We start from the raw sequence: 23,046 nt of genomic DNA, 5'->3' as shown, positions 1-23,046 counted from the left end.
GTACATTCGCAAGTTAGTTAAACATAACCATTTTTTTTTAGTATTATTAGTAGCCTATTTTTAGAGATGATATCAGGCCTTTTCGTCCCATCACTACCAGCTTCTCTCAATCAAACAGTGCAGTGGTACGGATCTTCGCATCCTGGTTACGCATCCTCTTTTATATACGGAAACAGTGTTTCTTCCAGACTTTTTTCGCCGGGGGGTGGGGGAGTACTTGAAAAAAAAATTGGGGGTGGGCCTAAAATTTCCGGGGGGGGGGGCGACACTGTTAAAAGTATATTTTTTCTATATAAATCCCCATTTCGTTCGTGGGGGGGGGCGATAGACTTTCTTCCCCGAAAAGATGCATGGAAGAAACTCTGTACGGAAAATATAATCTTATTATATTTCCCGACTAATTCTTGAAGCGAGTTAATTATTTTAAAAGAGCCGTTGTGTCCATTCTAAACATGATTACGTTTTAAGTATTTAGATGGTGAAACTCTTCTTTTGGCAAGTTCAGGTTTGTACACTCGAACTAAAACACAGTTTGCATTGACAGACCAAAATGAATGTTTACAAGTAGCGATCTCATAACTCGTTGGGCTTAGGACAATTTATTATACTGAGTCTAGAGTCTGTATAGAGAATCTAGAATCTAAATAAAGTAAGTAATTTAGATCTTGTTTTAACAACTATGTAGTCCTACAGTTCTTCAAATAAATAAGACAGATCTAGATCTAGATCTTTAGATTCTAGAGATCTAGATCTAGATCTAGACTCTAGATCTAATCTAGACGTCTAGAGTAGAGTGAGCAGGGGTCGGCAACCTTTTGTTTGTTTGAGACGAAAGTGCCAAACGTTACAATTTACAGTATGATGTAAGTCAGAGTACTTGCATTTGTTTTGAATTGCCCAAATCTCAAAGTGAAAACACCCTTCATTTTGTTTATATTAATGCTGAAGTGATTTTATAGTAGCATTGGTTTCATAACAATATTTTTTTCAGATTTTTTGTAATTAATTTACTGCTCACCATGTAATGCCATGTATTTAACAAAAAAAAAAAGTATTTTTTTTTTCGAAACAAACCAATTCTTCAAGCAAGACATAAGCTATGTTTTCGTTTCATTTTTCGAAGTGTCTACTCGGAAGAAGATTTTTCTCCCCAACGTCTCCACTTAGTCGGCAAAAGATAGCTCTGCGCATGCGCAGTGACATATGGCTAGGGTTAGGGCTAGAATGAGGGTTAGGGGTAGGATTAGGGTTAGGGATAGGGATAGGGTTAGGGATAGGATTAGGGCTAGGGTTAGGGATAGGATTAGGGATAGGATTAGGGATAGGGTTAGGGATAGGATTAGGGTTGGTTTTAGGGTTCTGCGGTTGTAAACACACGCATGCGCAGTACCATCGAAAACATCGCCGCGAAGTCGTAGTTTCTCTCCATTGCGCATGCGTATCGCATGCGTATCTTATTCCGGCTAGCATCGGCCTTCATTTTTACACTTAGTCGGTTGGGAATAGCTGTATTGGGGCTATTCCGAGCCAACTGTGTATAGCCCCAATACGGCTATTCCCAGTCGGCTGTCATTTCATGCTTAATACGACTGGGGATAATATCTTACAAAAGTAAAAGCATTTATTGTGACTGGGGAGTGAGAGCAGTGCTATTTTTATTGTGTTATATTTTCATTAAAAATATTATGGTTTAAGTTTAGCTTTTCTGCTCATATCTGCTATGTCGGTCAAATGATTCATTTGTCGGGAGCCAATATATTGGGGTCATATTGACGGGCTATTTTATCCTGGGCCATTTCAGTGGTGCACCCTGGGAATGGATAGTGTTGACTGACAAAAGCTCAATTAGTCTAGCGACACAGCTACTGTTACACATTTACTGTTACACAAACATGTTTAGGTCAGGTATGTTTATAATTGGATTTAAAGATATTGTTTTATATGGCTAAACATACAGGAGAATAATATCCAATTACAACTTCCATGATTTAAGGAGTAAAAATGCAGGATAACCTAGTTACACACCTGATATTGCAACTATAGTGCCTTTAAAATCGTGCATGATTATGTTATAATTTATCTTTAAAAAAGCATAAATATAAAAAAATTTGATTAAGATATCAAAATTTGAAAACATCTCTCTCCATACCTTACTCCATAAGCCTACTGTTTTAAACTTGTTAGTGTTATAGAGCTGCTTGTCTAGATCTAATAAAAGGCGCAGGATTATAATAGATATGTCACTTTTGTATTATGTTTGTATCTGTGATCAGGCCAGCTAACACTTGCAGATATGTCAAAGAATGCTAGCCTGGTGTAATTTACTCACTTTTCATGTTTTATACGCGAGGTCAATAAAAAACAGTTTTCATTATTTTAGGGAGAGCACACGTTAAGTACAGAGGGAAAAAAGCTTCTGGTTCAGACTTACAACAGTCATTTAGATTGTAAGGAACAAACAAAAAATTGATAGGAAATTTTTTAACGATTGTCTTTAATGGAAAATTGATGGCATCCTGTTCAGTCCATTGACCCATCGCTGTCAATCAGTTATAGCATTACCACTTCTTTCTCTATACTTATGAGATAAACCTAGTCGTATCCTTGAAGCTAACACCTGTCGTCTAGGTTAGGTTTTAATTCTTGTGAATTGAATACATGAAAAAACATCACTAACCACCTGTCACTTTGTATAACTAGGCCTAACATTCAAAACAAGTTAATTCCTACCTAACGTATTGATTTTGAATGATGCAAATAGCCAGAGCAGTAAGTCTATACATTTTTTTAATTATGTTTGGCTTAAAGCGTTATAGGCTTTGCCTATCACTAGGGGGTCGTTGTTTTGTTAGCTATTGGACAGATTATTCATAAACGTACATGTTGAAGTAACACATGTTTTTCTAGCCTGTTTTGTTAAGAGCCAGTGATTTTTTTTTCTTCTTCTGAAACTGGTTGATTACAAGATTTGTGTGCCAGAAATAAAATTTAGAATACTTATTGAGTGTTGCTTTATGTAAACAGTTTTTGAGCAGAAAGCTATGACAGCCAACGTTAACATTAGAGGGGGAGAGCATTTTGAAGTTTTTTCATGGGGAATAACTCGTGTGTGTTTTTTATGTGGTAAATAAAGTAGCTTGTCATTCAAACATTTAAACGGTCACTTAATTTACATAAAGCAGAAGTCTGTTTGAAAATTAAATATACTATGTAAGAGAAAATTTGAAGACCTCTAAAAATCAGGGTCATCCCTCAGCCCCCCCCCCCCCTCCCTTAATCTGCCACGATCTGCCCTGTTATCACCAGGTTTAATGAGCAACCAAAAAAGACTAAAATCTCAAATAATGCATCTAGGGAGTTTTAATCCAAAGTAAATAGATCTAGATACTCTATAACCTCAGTTCTAATAACAGATATGTAAAGCACCTTTCTTAGTAATGTAGCTGGTGGGCAAAGATGGTCAGGCATTTTTTCATTCATTGCCACGGTTTAGAATACTGCTAGCCTAAATGCTTGCAAGTAAGAGCTAATTCAGAGTGTAGACCCTATTATTTAAAAAAAAAAAAACTTGTTAACCGCCATGCTAGTTGATCTGGTGAAATAAATTTAAATTTCTGGTTTCTTTTTTAAAGGGGTGGGGGATGGGGGGTGTCTATAGTATGCCTAAACTCTCATTTTTCATAAGCAAATGCAGGTCCAGAATGTTTTATTTTAGGGAGTGTGGGCTTTATTTCTGGGTATGAGGTGATGACAGCTGGTATTTATATTGATGTGTTTGCCCATGTTTGATGTTTTAAAAAATAAGGTAATAAGCTTGTGATGCAAATATTAAAGCATTGGTTTTTATAGTAAAGAAATCAAACAATTTCACTATGAAATTTACTGTGATTTGTTAGAGGAAATTTGGGGCCCCCTAAAAATTGGGGGCCTCTGGCTGCAGCCCTCTCAGCCTCCCTCTTAATCTGCTACTGGCTGTTATAATTACTTTCCCTAGTTACAACACTAAATGTAAGCTATGTTACATTTCTTGACTACGCCTTAGTTTGATTTCATTTATTGATGATTCTCTAATAAAGGCAGATCAAGTATATGACGAGAACTTATTAGCTATGCAATATTCATAGCTCAGTATTCTCCTTCTTAGTCTTTAATAACATGAGTCTGGTGGTATGACTAAACACAAGCAAATGCATACCAAAGTATTATACTTTGTTCTAATGTAAACAATATTTACATACGCTACACAAATACGCCTACATTTATCAGCTCTGATCGTAAACAAGGTTGTCTGCTTTGTTTACTAATGGAGAACAATTACAGTACAACTAATTACTTGCAAGGAAGTAATTAGGGAGCTGTATAGAAAATAATATTTTGCTTGTGTTGCAGTATGCTTGTTTTAATTAATGATACAAGACATGTGTCTTTGTTGCTTCTTTCATACTAGTCAATTAAATTGCATAGTGCTATTTGCAAAGTACAAAAAGACTACTGCTATGGTTGTAAGGATAACTAGGTTTGGGTTAAGTTTTGTTATTATTGAAGCTAATTCTGAGTATCATTCTCAATCTGTGTTAGTCATTTCTTTGTCTCAGTTTACTAGGAGAGGAGCTGGCCTTGTCTATTAAATAATTTGCATGTGTTTTACATCTATTGAATGTTTTTTTATAATTTTCAGGTAGATGCAGTATGCCAGTACGTGTACGAAGGAAAGCTCTGTTAGCTTATGTTTTGTTCCTTAGTTCAGGATGTTTAGTCCTTTGGGCCATACTTTTTATTTCCTCACAGCAATCTGTCTCTGTAAGTATATCCTAAGTATATCCTAGTGTGTTGTAGTTGAATTGATTATGTGGCTAATATATTTTTAATCAGTAATAATGAATGTAACGTAAGTTTAGATTGTATAGGCATCTAGGCAATCATGGTGATACATCACTAGATAATTGTAGATTGTATAGTTAGCTAGGCAATCATGGTGATACATCACTAGATAATTGTAGATTGTATAGTTAGCTAGGCAATCATGGTGATACTCACTAGATAATTGTAGATTGTATAGGCAGCTGACTAGTTAATTGTAGATTGTATAGTTAGCTAGGCAATCATGGTGTTATGTGATATCTAAAATGGTCTCCAACAGTTGGTGACTTAATATTAATTTTTACTCTCAATATTGTTTAAGTCTTTATAATAATACCTGCATGGCATTACCATCACGTAGAGACTTTTTATTTATATTACTATTATGTTCAAACATAGAATAGGGTAAGGCTAGAAAAAGGGCCAAGATACTAGCAAAATGTTGATTTTTTAGATTACACATACATTTTTCTAACTACAAGTATTCATCTATTGTTTAACTTAGTTTAAGTAATTTATGAATAATTTAATAATTGTTTTCAATTTTTGAAAAAAAATGTTCATGTAATAATATATAAAATAGTCCAATTAAATTAAATAAAATAATTAATAATTTAAATTCCAGACATATGCAAGTATTGAGCTAACAGCTGAAGACAAATTTAATTTCCCCTTTTTGGATGAGAAAGCAAGAAAAGCAAACCAAGGTAACTTTTGACTTCAGTTTATTCTAATTTTATCTTTATTCAAACTATGGGCTTTATCATGTCATACAAAACCAAAATATGTATACAGGAATACATTTTGCTTAAATATTTCTTTTAAATAAATTAGTTATGTTTGATTCAGTGTGATAAACAGATTTAGAATTATTGTTGTTAATTTATTTTTGAGGTAAGGGAATTACCTTTTAAACTATATCAATGGGGAACATAACACTTGAGTGTTTCTGGTTTGAGGGCTTTTATGCTTTAACCACAAGTCTAGGAGTTTGGTTTAAAATGGGATTATCAGTTGTGATGGTCTTATGAACCCCTGATTTATGTGGCTACAGAAAGAACACAATGCCATCCAACTCATGATTAGCCTCTAGGTTATCTTTGACTTCAGTGCTTGACTGAATTCTTTACCTTAAAGAAACATTAGCTAGTATTTGCTAATGTATACAAACCTAAAACAAAACCAATGTTAACGGTATTTTTGTAATGAAGTCAAATGTGTTCTAATTAATTGCTTTTTAATTTCAGCATTTTCATCCAAGATCATCGACTCTGGGGTAATTAGGGTAATACATTTTTTTTACTATCATATTAGTGTTGTTGTTTCTGCAGACTTGAATAGCCAAAGATAGTGCAGTTTTATTAGTGTATTGTAAGGTCTAAAAGAAACAGAAGAATATCAGGATTTGAGAGCAACACACCACACCACTAATGTTTTTGTTTAAAACAAGATAAATATAGGCCTGGGTATATTGATAACATGGGTTGTATTGTTCCATGTTGTGAACATCAGTTAGGGTCTATAAGCAAGTTGTATTGTGTGATGTTGTAACATCAGTTAGGGTCTATAGGCCAGTTGTATTGTGTAAGCGTTGATTCTTTTCACCTGCTTGATATTGCAAGCGTCAACACATTGCAAATATTGACATTTTTTGAAAATCAGTTGGTAATAAACATTTTCAGAACTACCTTTAGTTTTATAATTTATTGTGTGGTAAAAAAATCGAGAAGGCAATTTTCACACAATTGATATAGGAAACTACTTTTTAATCTATGAAGTACTCTAGTAGTTTTGTGTGCTGGGTCTATGCTTCCTTGTAGAAGTAGTCTACAGTATTTTTATGCAAAAACTGGAAAATTTGAAAATCTCTCCAAAATTTCATTTAGGGCCTATATAATAATTTTAAAATGTTATACTAATGCATTTTACAAACTTTAATTTTTTTCGTCTTTTAAAAATAAAATTGTTTTGATTGTCATAAGCAAATTAAAAAACACATTCTCTGATATACTGATTAAGTTTATGACTCTGGTCTATAAATGTTTCTGGCTTAGTCTACTTATTTCCTATAACTATCTGTTGACTCCTGTTAACAAATTTGTATTGTCAGCAGCGCAAATTAACTGAGACCTAATATTTTTGTATGTTAAACATTTGACCAAATGTTTAACGGTCAGTAAAAATTAGAACCGATGTTGTTAATTGATTGTCAGGTAAAATTTGTTCTCAGCCATCAGTCCTGTTTTATTTCACGTTTAAGTTCTGCATTACATTCAGTTCATAACCAGTTAAGTTCCTGTTTATTTAAAAAGGAATTATCAAGTCTTTTAATTGTACATTTTTCACATTTATTGTGCACTTTTTGTTCATTTCTTTGTTACTTTGTTATCCATGTTTTTTTTTAATAACAAAATAAACAATAAAAAGGGTAAACAGGCTAAATCTCTGATTGATAGGAAAGGTTATTTACAATTAAATGTAGCCTAGTTTCTAATCATTAGAATCCTTTATTTGGTTAATAATTTGTCTTTAAAATTCATTATTTTTTATGGCAATCAAAGCTTTCCTCATTACACTTTTATTTGTTACTATTGATAAAAAAAATAGTTTTTAAAATGTATAAAATTGATAAACTGGCTTATAGCTTTATGCAAATAATTTAAAAAACAAACAAACTTGTTTCAGGATGTGAAGTTGATGTCTGAACTTGATGTCATACAGAATAAAACCATATTAAGGGCGTTGTCATGGGAGGAGCTGTCTGCTGTCTACCACAGGTGAGGTTGTTGTCTGCTGTCTATCACAGGTGAGGTTGTTGTCTGCTGTCTATCACAGGTGAGGTTGTTGTCTGCTGTCTATCACAGGTGAGGTTGTTGTCTGCTGTCACATATGAGCTACTCTATGCTTGTAGCTACCCTCAGACTAACACAGGGCTACTCTATGCTTGTAGCTACCCCCAGCCACAGGGCTACTCTATGCTTGTAGCTACCCCCAGCCACAGGGCTACTCTATGCTTGTAGCTACCCCCAGCCACAGGGCTACTCTATGCTTGTAGCTACCCCCAGTCACAGGGCTACTCTATGCTTGTAGCTACCCCCAGCCACATGGCTACTCTATGCTTGTAGCTACCCCCAGCCACAGGGCTACTCTATGCTTGTAGCTACCCTCAGACTAACACAAGGCTACTCTATGCTTGTAGCTACCCCCAGTCACAGGGCTACTCTATGCTTGTAGCTACCCCCAGCCACAGGGCTACTCTATGCTTGTAGCTACCCTCAGACTAACACAAGGCTACTCTATGCTTGTAGCTACCCCCAGCCACATGGCTACTCTATGCTTGTAGCTACCCCCAGCCACAGGGCTACTCTATGCTTGTAGCTACCCTCAGACTAACACAAGGCTACTCTATGCTTGTAGCTACCCCCAGTCACAGGGCTACTCTATGCTTGTAGCTACCCCCAGTCACAGGGCTACTCTATGCTTGTAGCTACCCCCAGCCACAGGGCTACTCTATGCTTGTAGCTACCCCCAGCCACAGGGCTACTCTATGCTTGTAGCTACCCCCAGTCACAGGGCTACTCTATGCTTGTAGCTACCCCCAGCCACAGGGTTACTCTATGCTTGTAGCTACCCTCAGACTAACACAGGGCTACTCTATGCTTGTAGCTACCCCCAGTCACAGGGCTACTCTATGCTTGTAGCTACCCCCAGTCACAGGGCTACTCTATGCTTGTAGCTACCCCCAGTCACAGGGCTACTCTATGCTTGTAGCTACCCCCAGTCACAGGGCTACTCTATGCTTGTAGCTACCCCCAGTCACAGGGCTACTCTATGCTTGTAGCTACCCCCAGCCACATGGCTACTCTATGCTTGTAGCTTCTATTGCAAGCTAACACTATGCTTGTAAATAACTTCACCCTAATACATTAATACCCTCTTTTTAAAGCAGGGTAATGCTTTACTATTAAACCAAATGTAAAAGCCAAACTCTACTTTACCTGTGAAAACAGTGTCAGTCAATGACTGAGCAGCAATCATAAACTCAAATTTTTTTTTTACTATACTTCTAACAGTAACATAAACATATCTGCAATTGTGAATATGTAGTTAAATTATCACTGTTTTCATTTTTGTGTGAGCTAGGTCATGCTGACCTTGTTGGATTAATTAAGTCAGTGCCTCCTGTTAAAAAAGAATTTAATTGAGCTAAGGCCCAGTGTTGAAGTTTCCATACACTAAATTCTCCCCCCCCCCTGAACCACAAGACCACAGTTAATGCCACTCATGGAGTGATTCAGATACTGAAAAAGAAATTGCCCCCCAAGTAGGGTATTGATTTCACTTGTCATTCACAGCTGTTTTTTTTTTTTTAAATGTGTGCTGAAGTGTTAGAATAGAAAATATTCTTGTTGGGTTACTTTAGTGTAGATTTGCTACACTGCTTGACTTTTTGGTTTAGTTAATTCCCTTGACTTCCTAATTCTTGTGCTTTGTAACTCCTCTTTACTTGGGGTGATTACTCCCCTTCAATTTGCGATGAGCTTTGCTACTTGATTAGTTACTCCCTTTAACTTGTGGTGGATTGTTACTTTTGGTTAGTTACTTCCCTTTACTTTGGTTAGTTACTCCCCTTTGACTTTTGGTTAGTTACTTCCCTTTTACTTTGGTTAGTTACTTCCCTTTACTTTTGGTTAGTTACTTCCCTTGACTTTTGGTTAGTTACTTCCTTGACTTTTGGTTAGTTACTTCCCTTGACTTTTGGTTAGTTACTTCCCTTGACTTTTGGTTAGCTACTTCCCTTGACTTTTGGTTAGTTACTTCCCTTGGGCTGTTCACTGCACCCAACTTTGTCACAATCATTAACCCTGGAGGTATGTTTTTCATAGGGTCACGTTTCTGTACTAATGATAGATGCCCTAGCTCTAATGGTTAATTAATTACAGCCTCACTCACTTCTACCTTAATTAACGCACTAATTATGAAGCTGGATATACACTGCATTAGTTCACACAAGTGTTTTTTCTTATCTGCTTGAAACTTGAGTAGGATGTAAATAAAAACTGGACTGTAGACCATTCTTCTTGTTTGTATTCCTACATTACTTGTAGAGTTTGGTGGCATGTAATATCAAGACAATATTTTGTTAGAGCAAAGTATATCCTTGACAGAATTGCTACATCTAGAAAAATTACCAACTTAGTTTAGGGTTGGGTTGACACTGCTGGCGCATTTGAAGTCAATGAATGTTTGAATTCCTTTATAAATCAATTCAGTACAAGTGATTGAAGATTGTTATGCTTAAGTGTTCACAGTTGTGTTTCTTGGTGTGTGGCTAAGATACTTCTGAGACATAAAAATAGATTGATGGCTGATTGAATATGTGTGGTAATGTAAAACATTGGTGGATTGTTGTGTATATGATTATGTGGTGGTGTAATACATTGGTGGGTAGTTTTGTACATGTGACTACTATACTGGTGGGTGGTAGTGTAGATGTGGCTAGTACATTGGTGGGTGGTGGTGTAGATGTGGCTAGTACATTGGTGGGTGGTGGTGTAGATGTGGCTAGTACAACATTGGTGGGTGGTGGTGTAGATGTGGCTAGTACAACATTGGTGGGTGGTGGTGTAGATGTGGCTAGTACATTGGTGGGTGGTAGTGTAGATGTGGCTAGTACATTGGTGAGTGGTGGTGTAGATGTGGCTAGTACATTGGTGGGTGGTGGTGTAGATGTGGCTAGTACATTGGTGGGTGATGGTGTAGATGTGGCTAGTACATTGGTGGGTGGTGGTGTAGATGTGGCTAGTACATTGGTGGGTGGTGGTGTAGATGTGGCTAGTACATTGGTGAGTGGTGGTGTAGATGTGGCTAGTACAACATTGGTGGGTGGTGGTGTAGATGTGGCTAGTACATTGGTGGGTGGTGGTGTAGATGTGGCTAGTACATTGGTGGGTGGTGGTGTAGATGTGGCTAGTACAACATTGGTGGGTGATGGTGTAGATGTGGCTAGTACATTGGTGGGTGGTGGTGTAGATGTGGCTAGTACAACATTGGTGGGTGATGGTGTAGATGTGGCTAGTACATTGGTGGGTGGTGGTGTAGATGTGGCTAGTACATTGGTGGGTGGTGGTGTAGATGTGGCTAGTACATTGGTGAGTGGTGGTGTAGATGTGGCTAGTACATTGGTGAGTGGTAGTGTAGATGTGGCTAGTACATTGGTGGGTGGTGGTGTAGATGTGGCTAGTACAACATTGGTCGGTGGTGGTGTAGATGTGGCTAGTACAACATTGGTGGGTGGTGGTGTAGATGTGGCTAGTACATTGGTGGGTTGTGGTGTAGATGTGGCTAGTACATTGGTGGGTGGTGGTGTAGATGTGGCTAGTACATTGGTGAGTGGTGGTGTAGATGTGGCTAGTACATTGGTGAGTGGTAGTGTAGATGTGGCTAGTACATTGGTGGGTGGTGGTGTAGAAGTGGCTAGTACAACATTGGTCGGTGGTGGTGTAGATGTGGCTAGTACAACATTGGTGGGTGGTGGTGTAGATGTGGCTAGTACATTGGTGGGTGGTGGTGTAGATATGGCTAGTACAACATTGGTGGGTGGTGGTGTAGATGTGGCTAGTACAACATTGGTGGGTGGTGGTGTAGATGTGGCTAGTACATTGGTGGGTGATGGTGTAGATGTGGCTAGTACAACATTGGTGGGTGATGGTGTAGATGTGGCTAGTACATTGGTGAGTGGTGGTGTAGATGTGGCTAGTACATTGGTGGGTGGTGGTGTAGATGTGGCTAGTTCAACATTGGTGGGTGGTGGTGTAGATGTGGCTAGTATAACAATAGTGGGTGGTGGTGTAGATGTGGCTAGTACAACATTGGTGGGTGGTGGTGTAGATGTGGCTAGTACAACATTGGTGGGTGGTGGTGTAGATGTGGCTAGTACAACATTGGTGGGTGGTGGTGTAGATGTGGCTAGTACATAGGTGGGTGGTGGTGTAGATGTGGCTAGTACATTGGTGGGTGGTGGTGTAGATGTGGCTAGTACATTGGTGGGTGGTGGTGTAGATGTGGCTAGTACATTGGTGGGTGGTGGTGTAGATGTGGCTAGTACAACATTGGTGGGTGGGGGTGTAGATGTGGCTAGTACAACATTGGTGGGTGGTGGTGTAGATGTGGCTAGTACATTGGTGAGTGGTGGTGTAGATGTGGCTAGTAAATTGGTGGGTGGTGGTGTAGATGTGGCTAGTACATTGGTGGGTGATGGTGTAGATGTGGCTAGTACAACATTGGTGGGTGGTGGTGTAGATGTGGCTAGTACATTGGTGAGTGGTGGTGTAGATGTGGCTAGTACATTGGTGGGTGGTGGTGTAGATGTGGCTAGTTCAACATTGGTGGGTGGTGGTGTAGATGTGGCTAGTATAACAATAGTGGGTGGTGGTGTAGATGTGGCTAGTACAACATTGGTGGGTGGTGGTGTAGATGTGGCTAGTACAACATTGGTGGGTGGTGGTGTAGATGTGGCTAGTACAACATTGGTGGGTGGTGGTGTAGATGTGGCTAGTACATAGGTGGGTGGTGGTGTAGATGTGGCTAGTACATTGGTGGGTGGTGGTGTAGATGTGGCTAGTACATTGGTGGGTGATGGTGTAGATGTGGCTAGTACAACATTGGTGGGTGGTGGTGTAGATGTGGCTAGTACATTGGTGAGTGGTGGTGTAGATGTGGCTAGTACATTGGTGGGTGGTGGTGTAGATGTGGCTAGTTCAACATTGGTGGGTGGTGGTGTAGATGTGGCTAGTATAACAATAGTGGGTGGTGGTGTAGATGTGGCTAGTACAACATTGGTGGGTGGTGGTGTAGATGTGGCTAGTACAACATTGGTGGGTGGTGGTGTAGATGTGGCTAGTACAACATTGGTGGGTGGTGGTGTAGATGTGGCTAGTACATAGGTGGGTGGTGGTGTAGATGTGGCTAGTACATTGGTGGGTGGTGGTGTAGATGTGGCTAGTACATTGGTGGGTGGTGGTGTAGATGTGGCTAGTACATTGGTGGGTGGTGGTGTAGATGTGGCTAGTACAACATTGGTGGGTGGGGGTGTAGATGTGGCTAGTACAACATTGGTGGGTGGTGGTGTAGATGTGGCTAGTACATTGGTGAGTGGTGGTGTAGATGTGGCTAGTAAATTGGTGGGTGGTGGTGTAGATGTGGCTAGTACATTGGTGGGTGATGGTGTAGATGTGGCTAGTACAACATTGGTGGGTGGTGGTGTAGATGTGGCTAGTACATTGGTGAGTGGTGGTGTAGATGTGGCTAGTACATTGGTGGGTGGTGGTGTAGATGTGGCTAGTTCAACATTGGTGGGTGGTGGTGTAGATGTGGCTAGTATAACAATAGTGGGTGGTGGTGTAGATGTGGCTAGTACAACATTGGTGGGTGGTGGTGTAGATGTGGCTAGTACAACATTGGTGGGTGGTGGTGTAGATGTGGCTAGTACAACATTGGTGGGTGGTGGTGTAGATGTGGCTAGTACATAGGTGGGTGGTGGTGTAGATGTGGCTAGTACATTGGTGGGTGGTGGTGTAGATGTGGCTAGTACATTGGTGGGTGGTGGTGTAGATGTGGCTAGTACATTGGTGGGTGGTGGTGTAGATGTGGCTAGTACAACATTGGTGGGTGATGGTGTAGATGTGGCTAGTACAACATTGGTGAGTGGTGGTGTAGATGTGTCTAGTAAAGACAGCTAGGAATACTGCTGACCACACTATCCCTTCTTATGCGAGGTCACACAAACAGGTGAACTCTACTTCACTTGCCACATGGACCGTCAGGTTTGCTGAGGAACTTGACCCACTTGACTTGAGTACCATTTGGGCTATTCAAATGTACATGCACATTTATCATTACATCAAACAAATGGGAACTTAACTAGCTGATGATAGGACACCAGTAACTGTCACAATGGCAACCACTAACTACTCTCTTCTCTAAATAACATGGTGGTCAAGGATGAGAACATGCAATTTAATTTTTAACATTGTGTGTTTGTATCTCCCTTTATGATAGACTTTAGTGCCTTTAACTAAAAGTAAATAAACCCTTTACAAATGTTTTGGTCAATAAGGTAGATGAAGTAGTGTTTCTACTACAACCTTGAACTTTAAGGGTCAGAGCATAACAAAATATCCCAATATGCTTACATTTATTCTACTGGATGGTGTGAACTAAAGTCTCAGGTTCAAGTCAGTGTAACGTCCCTAAATCTACCCAACTCTGATGGATGTCCATCCTGGTCACCTGTCTTTTGTTAGTGAAAGTAAAGGTGGCTGGGCATAGTGCTGACCACATTATTCCTTCATATGCTATCATCAAGAAACATATGAACCCTACTTCGTCTGCCCAATGGATCACTACATCTAGAGGAATCTACTTTTACTTAACATGTATTCTACAGAATTTATTTTGTATGATTTGGTACAAAAAAGGATTAACTGTGTCTTGGCTACATAAAATGAGTAGAGTCTGTTTGAACTTTCAGCTATGTCACCAAGAACCAGCTGGAGTGTGAGAATGTGGAAAGGGTCGGGCGTGTCACTGACGGAGGCTGGGACGTGTGTGCAGACAGCGCCTACCTGTCAAAGTCTGACTGTATTGTCTACTCGTTTGGGTAAGTCTTATTAAAGGTGTGTCTCATTAAGGGTATATGCTATGTTTTTTTCTATGTTTTACAGTTTAAGATCTAAAACCTTTTGAATACTTTTATCATATTTGGCATATAAAAGTAAGTATTAAACAGCAAATAAAAGGGTCGAAAACAATTTTGGTTGTCATGGAAACCCAAAAAACCTCCGCCATTTTGAATTTTTCGGTACTTTTAAAAATACTAAGGCTTTTTTATTTATGCACCTATAGCAATCAAATTTAAACTGCTTATATTTCAGTATATATTAAAACTTTTGTCACGACGACTTTTTGAAATAATTACTAGTAAGAATTTTACAAGGTCTAAAAAATCGTACCCTTTTTAGTATTCAAAAGTTTCAAAATTTGCATATTAATTACCAAATACTTTTTTCTATGAAAGCAATCACAATTCCCTCGTGACAAAAGTTGTATTTTTGCATTAAGAACAATTACTGAAAATATGGTTGGCATTGTTTAATAAATAAAAAAAATTAGTAGTCTTTTTAGTGTTAAAAACATGCGAACTGAGAAAAACAGCCAAAAGTAACGAAAACTAGGTCAGGAACGTACCATATCTGTGTAAACTGCAAAGCCGATTGTAAGCTTTGGGTGTTTCCGAGATGTAGGAAATTAAGTTTATTAGATACATGAGAAATCCAACTTTCCAATGAGGTCAAGTACAATATAATGACGGATATAAAACTTTTCATAGAGAGCTTGTAAGATTGGGAAAAATTGATTATTTTTTAATTAATAGGGTCATAAAAATCGTAATTCAAACACATAAAATATTTTTTCCTCTTTAAAGTTATTATTTTCTTTATACAAAAATGGACAAAGTATCCAAAAGTGCAAGAAACCGACCATGACGAAAAACAAGAAATTTTGTGATTTTTTTCCGCGCATATCCCCTTAAAAGTGTGTCTTATTAAAGCTGTGTATCACTAAATGTGTTACTCATTAAATGTGTTACTCATTAAAGGTGTGTCTCATTAAAGGTGTGTCTCATTAAAGGTGTGCCTCATTAAAGGTGTGTCTCATTACAGATGTAACACATAAAAGGTGTGACTCAGTGACTCATTAAAAGTGTTACCCATAAAAGGTGTCAATAGTTTTTGGTATAGGCCTACTTCTGTAATGATAAAGGGAAGTTAATGATTTCCCCCATAACTTTTGAAGAGTGACTTTTAAAAAATGTAACGCAATTAATATTAACATCGCATTTCATTGAAATTTAGAATCCCTGACAGTAAAAAACCTAAATTAGATTTAGGTGTTAAGTTACATCTTTAAAACTTACTGTAATTGCTGTTGCCAATCATTGGTTACTTTTAGTTGAAGTTGTACAATTCTTATTATATGTCAGGTTTACATAGAACTGTGGTCATCATATACATATGTTTTACATAAGCATGTTATTTTAGAATTTTATCTTTTAAAAACTGTGAAAAATAAATGTTGTGTTATTTCTCTCCTAGGGTGGACAATGACTTCAGCTTTGATGATGCAGCTATCAGTAAATTTGGTTGTATGAAATAAATGTTGTGTTATTTCTCTCCTAGGGTGGACAATGACTTCAGCTTTGATGATGCAGCTATCAGTAAATTTGGTTGTATGAAATAAATGTTGTGTTATTTCTCTCCTAGGGTGGACAATGACTTCAGCTTTGATGATGCAGCTATCAGTAAATTTGGTTGTATGAAATAAATGTTGTGTTATTTCTTTCCTAGGGTAGACAATGACTTCAGCTTTGATGATGCAGCTATCAGTAAATTTGGTTGTATGAAATAAATGTTGTGTTATTTCTTTCCTAGGGTAGACAATGACTTCAGCTTTGATGATGCAGCTATCAGTAAATTTGGTTGTATGGTCCATTCATTTGATCCCAGGTAAGTTTACAAGCTCTTCACTGCTTGGTATTGCTTATTTGTTGTCATGTTTGTCTGTATGTTAGAGGTTATATGCATTGTTTTTCATTGCCTTCTTTGTGTAAGGATATTATTCTGATGTTTTTAGAGTTTTTAGAATCTTAAAACATTGAATTGATACCAAACTTAGAATCCAGTTTCTATTTATACATAAAGGGTGTGATTCAAAATTTGATGATTGACTAGCTTTAGATTCACAGCTTAGATGCTGCAGATATCACCTGGTAGTCTTGATTGGATGCCCATTAATTAATTAAAGCTCAACACACCACCCACACTCTGTCAAGTCTACAGATACAGATAATCGAAGAGTTCTTTGCTCTGTGTTGTAATACTGTAAAATCTGATTTCTGGCAAAGCGATATATATATATATATATATATATATATATATATCGCTTTGCCAGAAATCAGATTTTACAGTTATACAATGTATTGTTCTAAATCAACCAAGGCATCATGCACAGAAATTCATGGCCTTAACCTTTACCATTATCAATCAGTTCCATTTCACCAAGTTCTTAATATAGAAATGTTAAAACAGAACTCTAAAGCCTTTTTGTGAACAAGTTAAAAAAAACAACTGGTTCTTGAACAGTCTGGTCAGGGGAAGTGATATTTATATAACTTGTTATGTAATGTTTATCAGTGTAATTGTTAATCAATGCAACCAAAAAAAGTTAATGAGATACATATTGATTGTTTACAGCATGAAGATAGAGTCCAACAAAAGGGGAGATAAGGCTTTTTTCTACCATCTGGGATTGGCTGATTCTGACAGGACTTTAGCCAATGGCTGGCCAATGGCTAAGTTTGAAAGCATACGAGCAAGTTTAAAGCATTCAAAGGTGATTGTTTCTGTGTATATAACCAAAGTTGCTTAGATTTTTTTTAAAAATCAGTTTGGGGTTGGGCATAAATTTGATATTCTGGAGGAGCTGGCTTAGATCCGCCTCACGATAGGATTTACTTTTTGGTAGAAGGAAGATTAAATAGGAGAAAAGCAGGAGGCAGTTCATTCATTTAGTGACTTAGGGGAGGCGGAAAGTAGAATTATGGATCTCCCCTTCTCTCCCCCCCCCCCCCCCCCCCACAAAGACCATTCCTGATTTTGCCACTTGTCCAGAATAATATGTAACCCCTTACATGCCTAAAAATATTGGTAAACTATATGCCATATACAGAGCAATCGAAACCTACTTTAGACTATCTTTACATTGTTGCTATAATTTAATAATAGTAGCAAAAATGTTTCTATATTATTATTATTTTTTTTTTGCTTAATAGTATGATTCAACTCTCTATGTTACTTTTTGTTCAATCATGACTTATGTAATTTTGTTTTGAACAGACAAACATCGCCATTGTAAAATTGGATATAGAAGAGTATGAGTGGGAAGTTTTGCCTGACCTCTTGACCTCTGATCAACTCAAGACTGTCAATCAGCTGCTCGTTGAAGTGCACCAATGTGAAGGTTGTTCTGTCTATAACCCACAGCAGGTACATATTTCTTTACTGACATATGGGAATATTTCACTTTAAAGGATAACTTCTTTCTGTTCTTCTTCTTCGTACTTAATTCTAGTGTTTGAAGGGATTTCCTCCAACACAATTAAGTATTACATGTCAACTTGTTATGTACCATAAAGGCCATTGACTTCGATATCTAATCTGGAATGTCTCAATGTTATTGTGATGTTAAATCAGGGCACAAGATATATCAAACTTAAAGTACTGTTTAATCTAGGCGTGAAACATTTTAAACATCCAGTGATATTGGAATAACATGAAATTAAACTGTTAGGGTATTAAATTCAGAAATTGCCAATTTAAAATTAGATTTTAAAAATTCAATTTGGATAAGTTTACACTTAAACTTGATTTAAAACTAATTTGTAAATGTGTGTAAATCAGATATTAAATTTAGCTTGACAAGTATACTTATAAAGTTTTCTTAACTGGTGAAATATTTATTATAATTTGTGCATCTCTTAGGGGTCATCCATAAATGACGTCACACTTTTTAAAAACAATTCTTACCTTCCCCCCATCCCCTTCATCACACATCATCATAATAAGCAAGACCCCCACCTAAAATGATTTCATACCTCAGCCTCCAAACCCCATCAAAATTACTGTTTAATTTGTTTTTAAAATCTTCTAAAATATTGACTGAATTCTGTTAACATAGAGTATATTAGTCAATTTCTATTACAATTTACAAAAACAGTTTTAAAAAAGGCTAAATAACAGCTAAAATTCAGTTTCTAACATGACTTTTTTAAAATGACAAGTATAATGTCACACAATCTGAATCTGACTTTCCCCCTCATCACACATTGTCACAAAAATTAAAGACCCCCCTCCTTCTATGTGTATTCCGTCATTTATTGACAACCTCTTTGCATATAATCTAATAAACTGTTTACTGTCCATATGGGGGTAGAATTTTTATATTTTCTTGTACAGCTTGACTATGAGTCATTCTTTGATATATTTCTAGAATTTTTAATTTGAGTTCTAGCCTAAAAATAAGTCTAGATAGGTTTTTTCAAAAACTTGAACTTGTCTTTCTCCAACTTTAATATAAACAAGTAACCATATCTGAAACAATTTTTTTGTATTTCCCTTTACAGACAGACAAAGAACCATCTAGAGAACACTATATTCACATGCTGGAGATAATGGCTGAATTGTACAGACAAAAGTTTAGAATATTTCACCACCACGCCAACCAAGCCTGCCGATACTTATCCAAGTTTTCCATGATTGAACGCACTGCATGTTACGAGCTAGGGTTTGTTAGGGTTTCCTGAGTTGTGGTCAGTAGGGTTTGTTAGGGTTTCCTGAGTTGTGGTCAGTAGGGTTTGTTAGGGTTTCCTGAGTTATGGTCAGTAGGGTTTGTTAGGGTTTCCTGAGTTGTGGTCAGTAGGGTTTGTTAGGGTTTCCTGAGTTGTGGTCAGTAGGGTTTGTTAGGGTTTCCTGAGTTGTGATCAGTAGGGTTTGTTAGGATTTCCTAAGTTTTGATGAGCTGGGATTTTTTAGGATTTTCCTAAATTTTGACCAGCTGGGATTTGTCAGGATTTTTTATGAGCCAGAACATTTTAAAACTTAGAATGACTTGTGTCTGATGAATTGAGTCAGGGTTGGGTTGAAATGATTTGGTTGGGTTTCTCTGAGCTGTGTGTTGGATAGAGGTCATCTTTCAGCTCATCTGTAATTATAACATTATTCTCAACTTGCTAGTGTAGTTTCACAAATGTTTTACTGGTGGAAAATGGTTAACACTTGCAGACTAATTTTAATCATTGAAAGCCATTGTTTAGTCAGAGCATTAGAGTTGTGGTTATGAATCAGCTGTTATATATTTTCCATCAGTCTCAAATATTCAGATGTCACATGCACATTTTTTTACCATCACCTCATGTCAGAGGTCAAAAGGCCAACTATCTGCACAATGAAAATGAGTTACATCACTTACATTCTAATTATATTACAGTTCTGTAAATAGTCTGATTTGTTGAGATTTTTTGATGAAAATCTATTTATGCTGTTTATATTGTTCCAACTGAGTTCAGACACCAACTACTATGGCTGCTACTCAGCTCTTTAAACTAGTCTAGATTTGTTGTTTGAACTGCCTTTCTGTGAATAATATTGGGCAGTTGGTTTATTTTGTGTGACATGTTTAAACTCATCTATGGCTAAAAAATGATATTTGAAATATTGTGTTTACATTAAGAAAGTTTGATTATATAATACTGTAGCTATCAGCTTTGCCAGTATCAACTTAAAGACTTACCTCACAGAAATATTAATTTAATCAAATTTTAATTATTAGATTTTTTTCCCCACAGATCCATGCTCAACATTTAATTTTTTTAAATTCAAAATATTTGAAATACTCACACACAGGTGATTTTTTTTTATTATAGAAATATTTGTTGGCTAAAAATTTGAATCCTTTTGTGATTTTCTTTTGCTTGAAGCAAATACATTATGTTTATAAGTGTTTTTATTTATTTAACTCAAGGTTAAACAGTCTCTGCTAGTTATTATAGTAGCCAGCCCTGTTTTAACCAAATCTCTTACAGTATTACCAGATTACCTTGATTGGTCACAATTTGATTGACTAAAATTTATTGCCATGTGAGACATTGCTTCATTCATTCATACCTGTTGATGATTACAAATATTTTAAATAAATTTGGTGAAATTTTTAGAGAGGTACAAAATGTTTTTGGGTAACGCAAACATGAAAAGCAGATTTTAGGGTTAGCAATGCTGCATTTCACCAAAGACCCTGTTCAGTATTCAAAACTAATCCTCATTGGAAAGCCAAGCTTTTTTTTTTTGTTTACTTCTTCCTGAAGCTCATCAAATTTTGCTAGGTCTGTAGGTAGGCTACAGCACAGTTTTATATTGACTGACAATTGTATTTCAATACTTTCTATACCAAAGTTTTCAATTATTGTTTGAATGTGTCAATACTTTGTTACATTTTCCTTAGAAAACAGAACTGGCTGATCCTAGAATCACTTGCAAAATGTAACCAATGATTCAATTTTTTGATCATTTAAAACTGAGTTCTCTGTTTGCCACCCTTCATTAAAGTGTATGTCTTATTGGCGTGTATTTATCCCTTACATTAACTTGGTTTAAATTCCAATCACAATTGACTTAAATATGTATTGTAGCTATCAGTGAAGTTTAAAATAATGGCCATCACCAGTCTGTTAAACTAAGTTCCTATAATCAAATCTTCCAATGCTACATGCTCTTCCAATGCACATGTTTGAAGCATTTTCTTGCCAAAAGTATAACACCCAACAACTGAATTTAATTGCTATTTCTGATATATTAGAAACAATTAACATATTTTTGGTTAATTGTGTAATCAATTAAAATTCTCATATTTAAATTTTTAATAATTAATATTCAGCCGTAATTGTTATCAACTCAGGATATAACTAATAGGTTGTATTTCTTATTTTTAAAACCTTTGGTACAATGTGTTGAGATATTAAACTGTTATGGTAGTTAGTATTGCTGGACAGCAGTGGGCAATACTAATCATTGTATGGCCACAGATATGTCCCTATGAGAGTATGTCAATAGATCTGAATAGCAACATACAAACTATTTCAAATAATACTTGTAAAAAAAAACAATACATTCTCCACTCATAGATCTTGAAATAAAAGTTTGCAGAAACTTATCATCATTACCAAATATTGTTGTCCAACCGGTCTAGATTTTGTTTACTTACTTTTTGTCCTGATGTATTTGATTCATCCACCAGTATTGGATGTAAATGTAGTCGCTGTTAATTATTTATGACAAAAAAAAGTGAATTTCTGTGGGTCTTGTATACAAATACTTTGATGAAATTTTTCGACAAATTATTGAACCTCCTGCTTTAATTGTTTTAAATAAATTGTTCTATTTAGTGATTCATGATATCATAACATTGTGAATCTGTCACACTACTGTTGGTTCTGTACATATATTTGTAAATAAATATTTATTAATTAAAGTTAGCTCATGTTTTATTTTTGATAGTACATTTAAAAATGTTTTTAAAAAAAATTATGTTTATCAAAATATTATCTTTGCAATTAATTAAAAAATGTAATAGAAAATTTGTATTGTAAATACAAAAGTGGGATAAGTCAGATTGATTATTTTTCAATTTTTCCTAAAGAAATAGGCTGTCCATTCAAAGCAGAGGTGTAAAGGTGATAACTCTGAATTTTTTTTTTTAAAGGAGATGTATCGCAAACATGAAAATGTTTCACAACTTGCCAGAAACTGAATGTTTTATAATTTTTATGAAACTGTTCTTTTTCATAATTATTAATCTGTCCATCTTAGCTTAGCAGATTCTTGTTGATAGAAAACAAAATGTGTTGCCTAAAGTTGCCAGATTGACAGGTTTAACTTGTTGGCCAAAGTATTATTTAATTCTTTTTTTTTTATGTTTGGTCCTTTGTCCATACTCATGTAAAAAGATTTATGGACATTATTGATTTGGGAAGTTTCTTACAAAATGTTTCCTCCCTTTTAAGTTGGCCCAGCAGGTTACCTCGGGCAGTTGATTAATTTTGCTACACACTCATGATTATTACTCCTACCCTACACCCTCCTTGGTGTAGTGAGGCTGCCTTTAAGTGGGCACTGGTAGTAAACCAAATTATCTTTGTGCACTACAGTATATTAAATGCATGTATATGTTATAACTTGACACCAAATTTTACAAATGAAAATGACATGTTGTATGTTGAAAAAGTATATGTTGATACACCTGGGTGATATGTAAATGTTATGTGTAGTTATGGAGGGAATTAGAAATATTTTTTGTAAGTATTCCTTACATCAATTACCTAATAATATGAAAGTTCTACCACTTTTTAATACACAAAATCCTGTTATGCAGTAGTAATTCTTTGATGAGAAAGCAGAAAACACATTCCATTTTTATATTTTTTCTATAATGCAGAAATTTTTGGAATTAGTGGGAATGTAGGTGGTGGTCAATTAAATATGTTCTAGAATGTTTTCTGAGTGTTATTTCTTAATT

At 36.4% G+C, this 23,046-nt stretch overlaps 2 protein-coding genes across 2 annotated transcripts; both read left to right on the top strand.

The window, feature by feature from the left end:
* The first annotated feature begins 530 nt into the window (after positions 1-530).
* On the top strand, positions 531-16,329 carry LOC131929847 (uncharacterized). Its single transcript, XM_059286241.1, has 7 exons — positions 531-649; positions 4,679-4,800; positions 5,486-5,567; positions 6,108-6,136; positions 7,546-7,637; positions 14,393-14,521; positions 16,269-16,329. The coding sequence occupies exons 2-7, from the start codon at positions 4,690-4,692 to the stop codon at positions 16,327-16,329; spliced, it is 504 nt and encodes a 167-aa protein (XP_059142224.1). The 5' UTR covers positions 531-649; positions 4,679-4,689.
* Positions 16,330-23,017, top strand: LOC131929846 (putative methyltransferase-like protein 24). Its single transcript, XM_059286240.1, has 4 exons — positions 16,330-16,427; positions 17,175-17,313; positions 17,817-17,966; positions 19,103-23,017. Exons 1-4 carry the CDS (start codon positions 16,330-16,332, stop codon positions 19,280-19,282), a joined length of 567 nt encoding a protein of 188 aa, XP_059142223.1. The 3' UTR covers positions 19,283-23,017.
* Positions 23,018-23,046: the final 29 nt, after the last annotated feature.

Source organism: Physella acuta, unplaced genomic scaffold (assembly GCF_028476545.2).
Source record: "Physella acuta isolate Inbredline_101_S28 unplaced genomic scaffold, ASM2847654v3 ptg001686l, whole genome shotgun sequence".
Classification (NCBI taxonomy): Eukaryota; Metazoa; Mollusca; class Gastropoda; family Physidae; genus Physella; species Physella acuta.
This window is presented reverse-complemented; position numbering and strand designations above follow the sequence as displayed.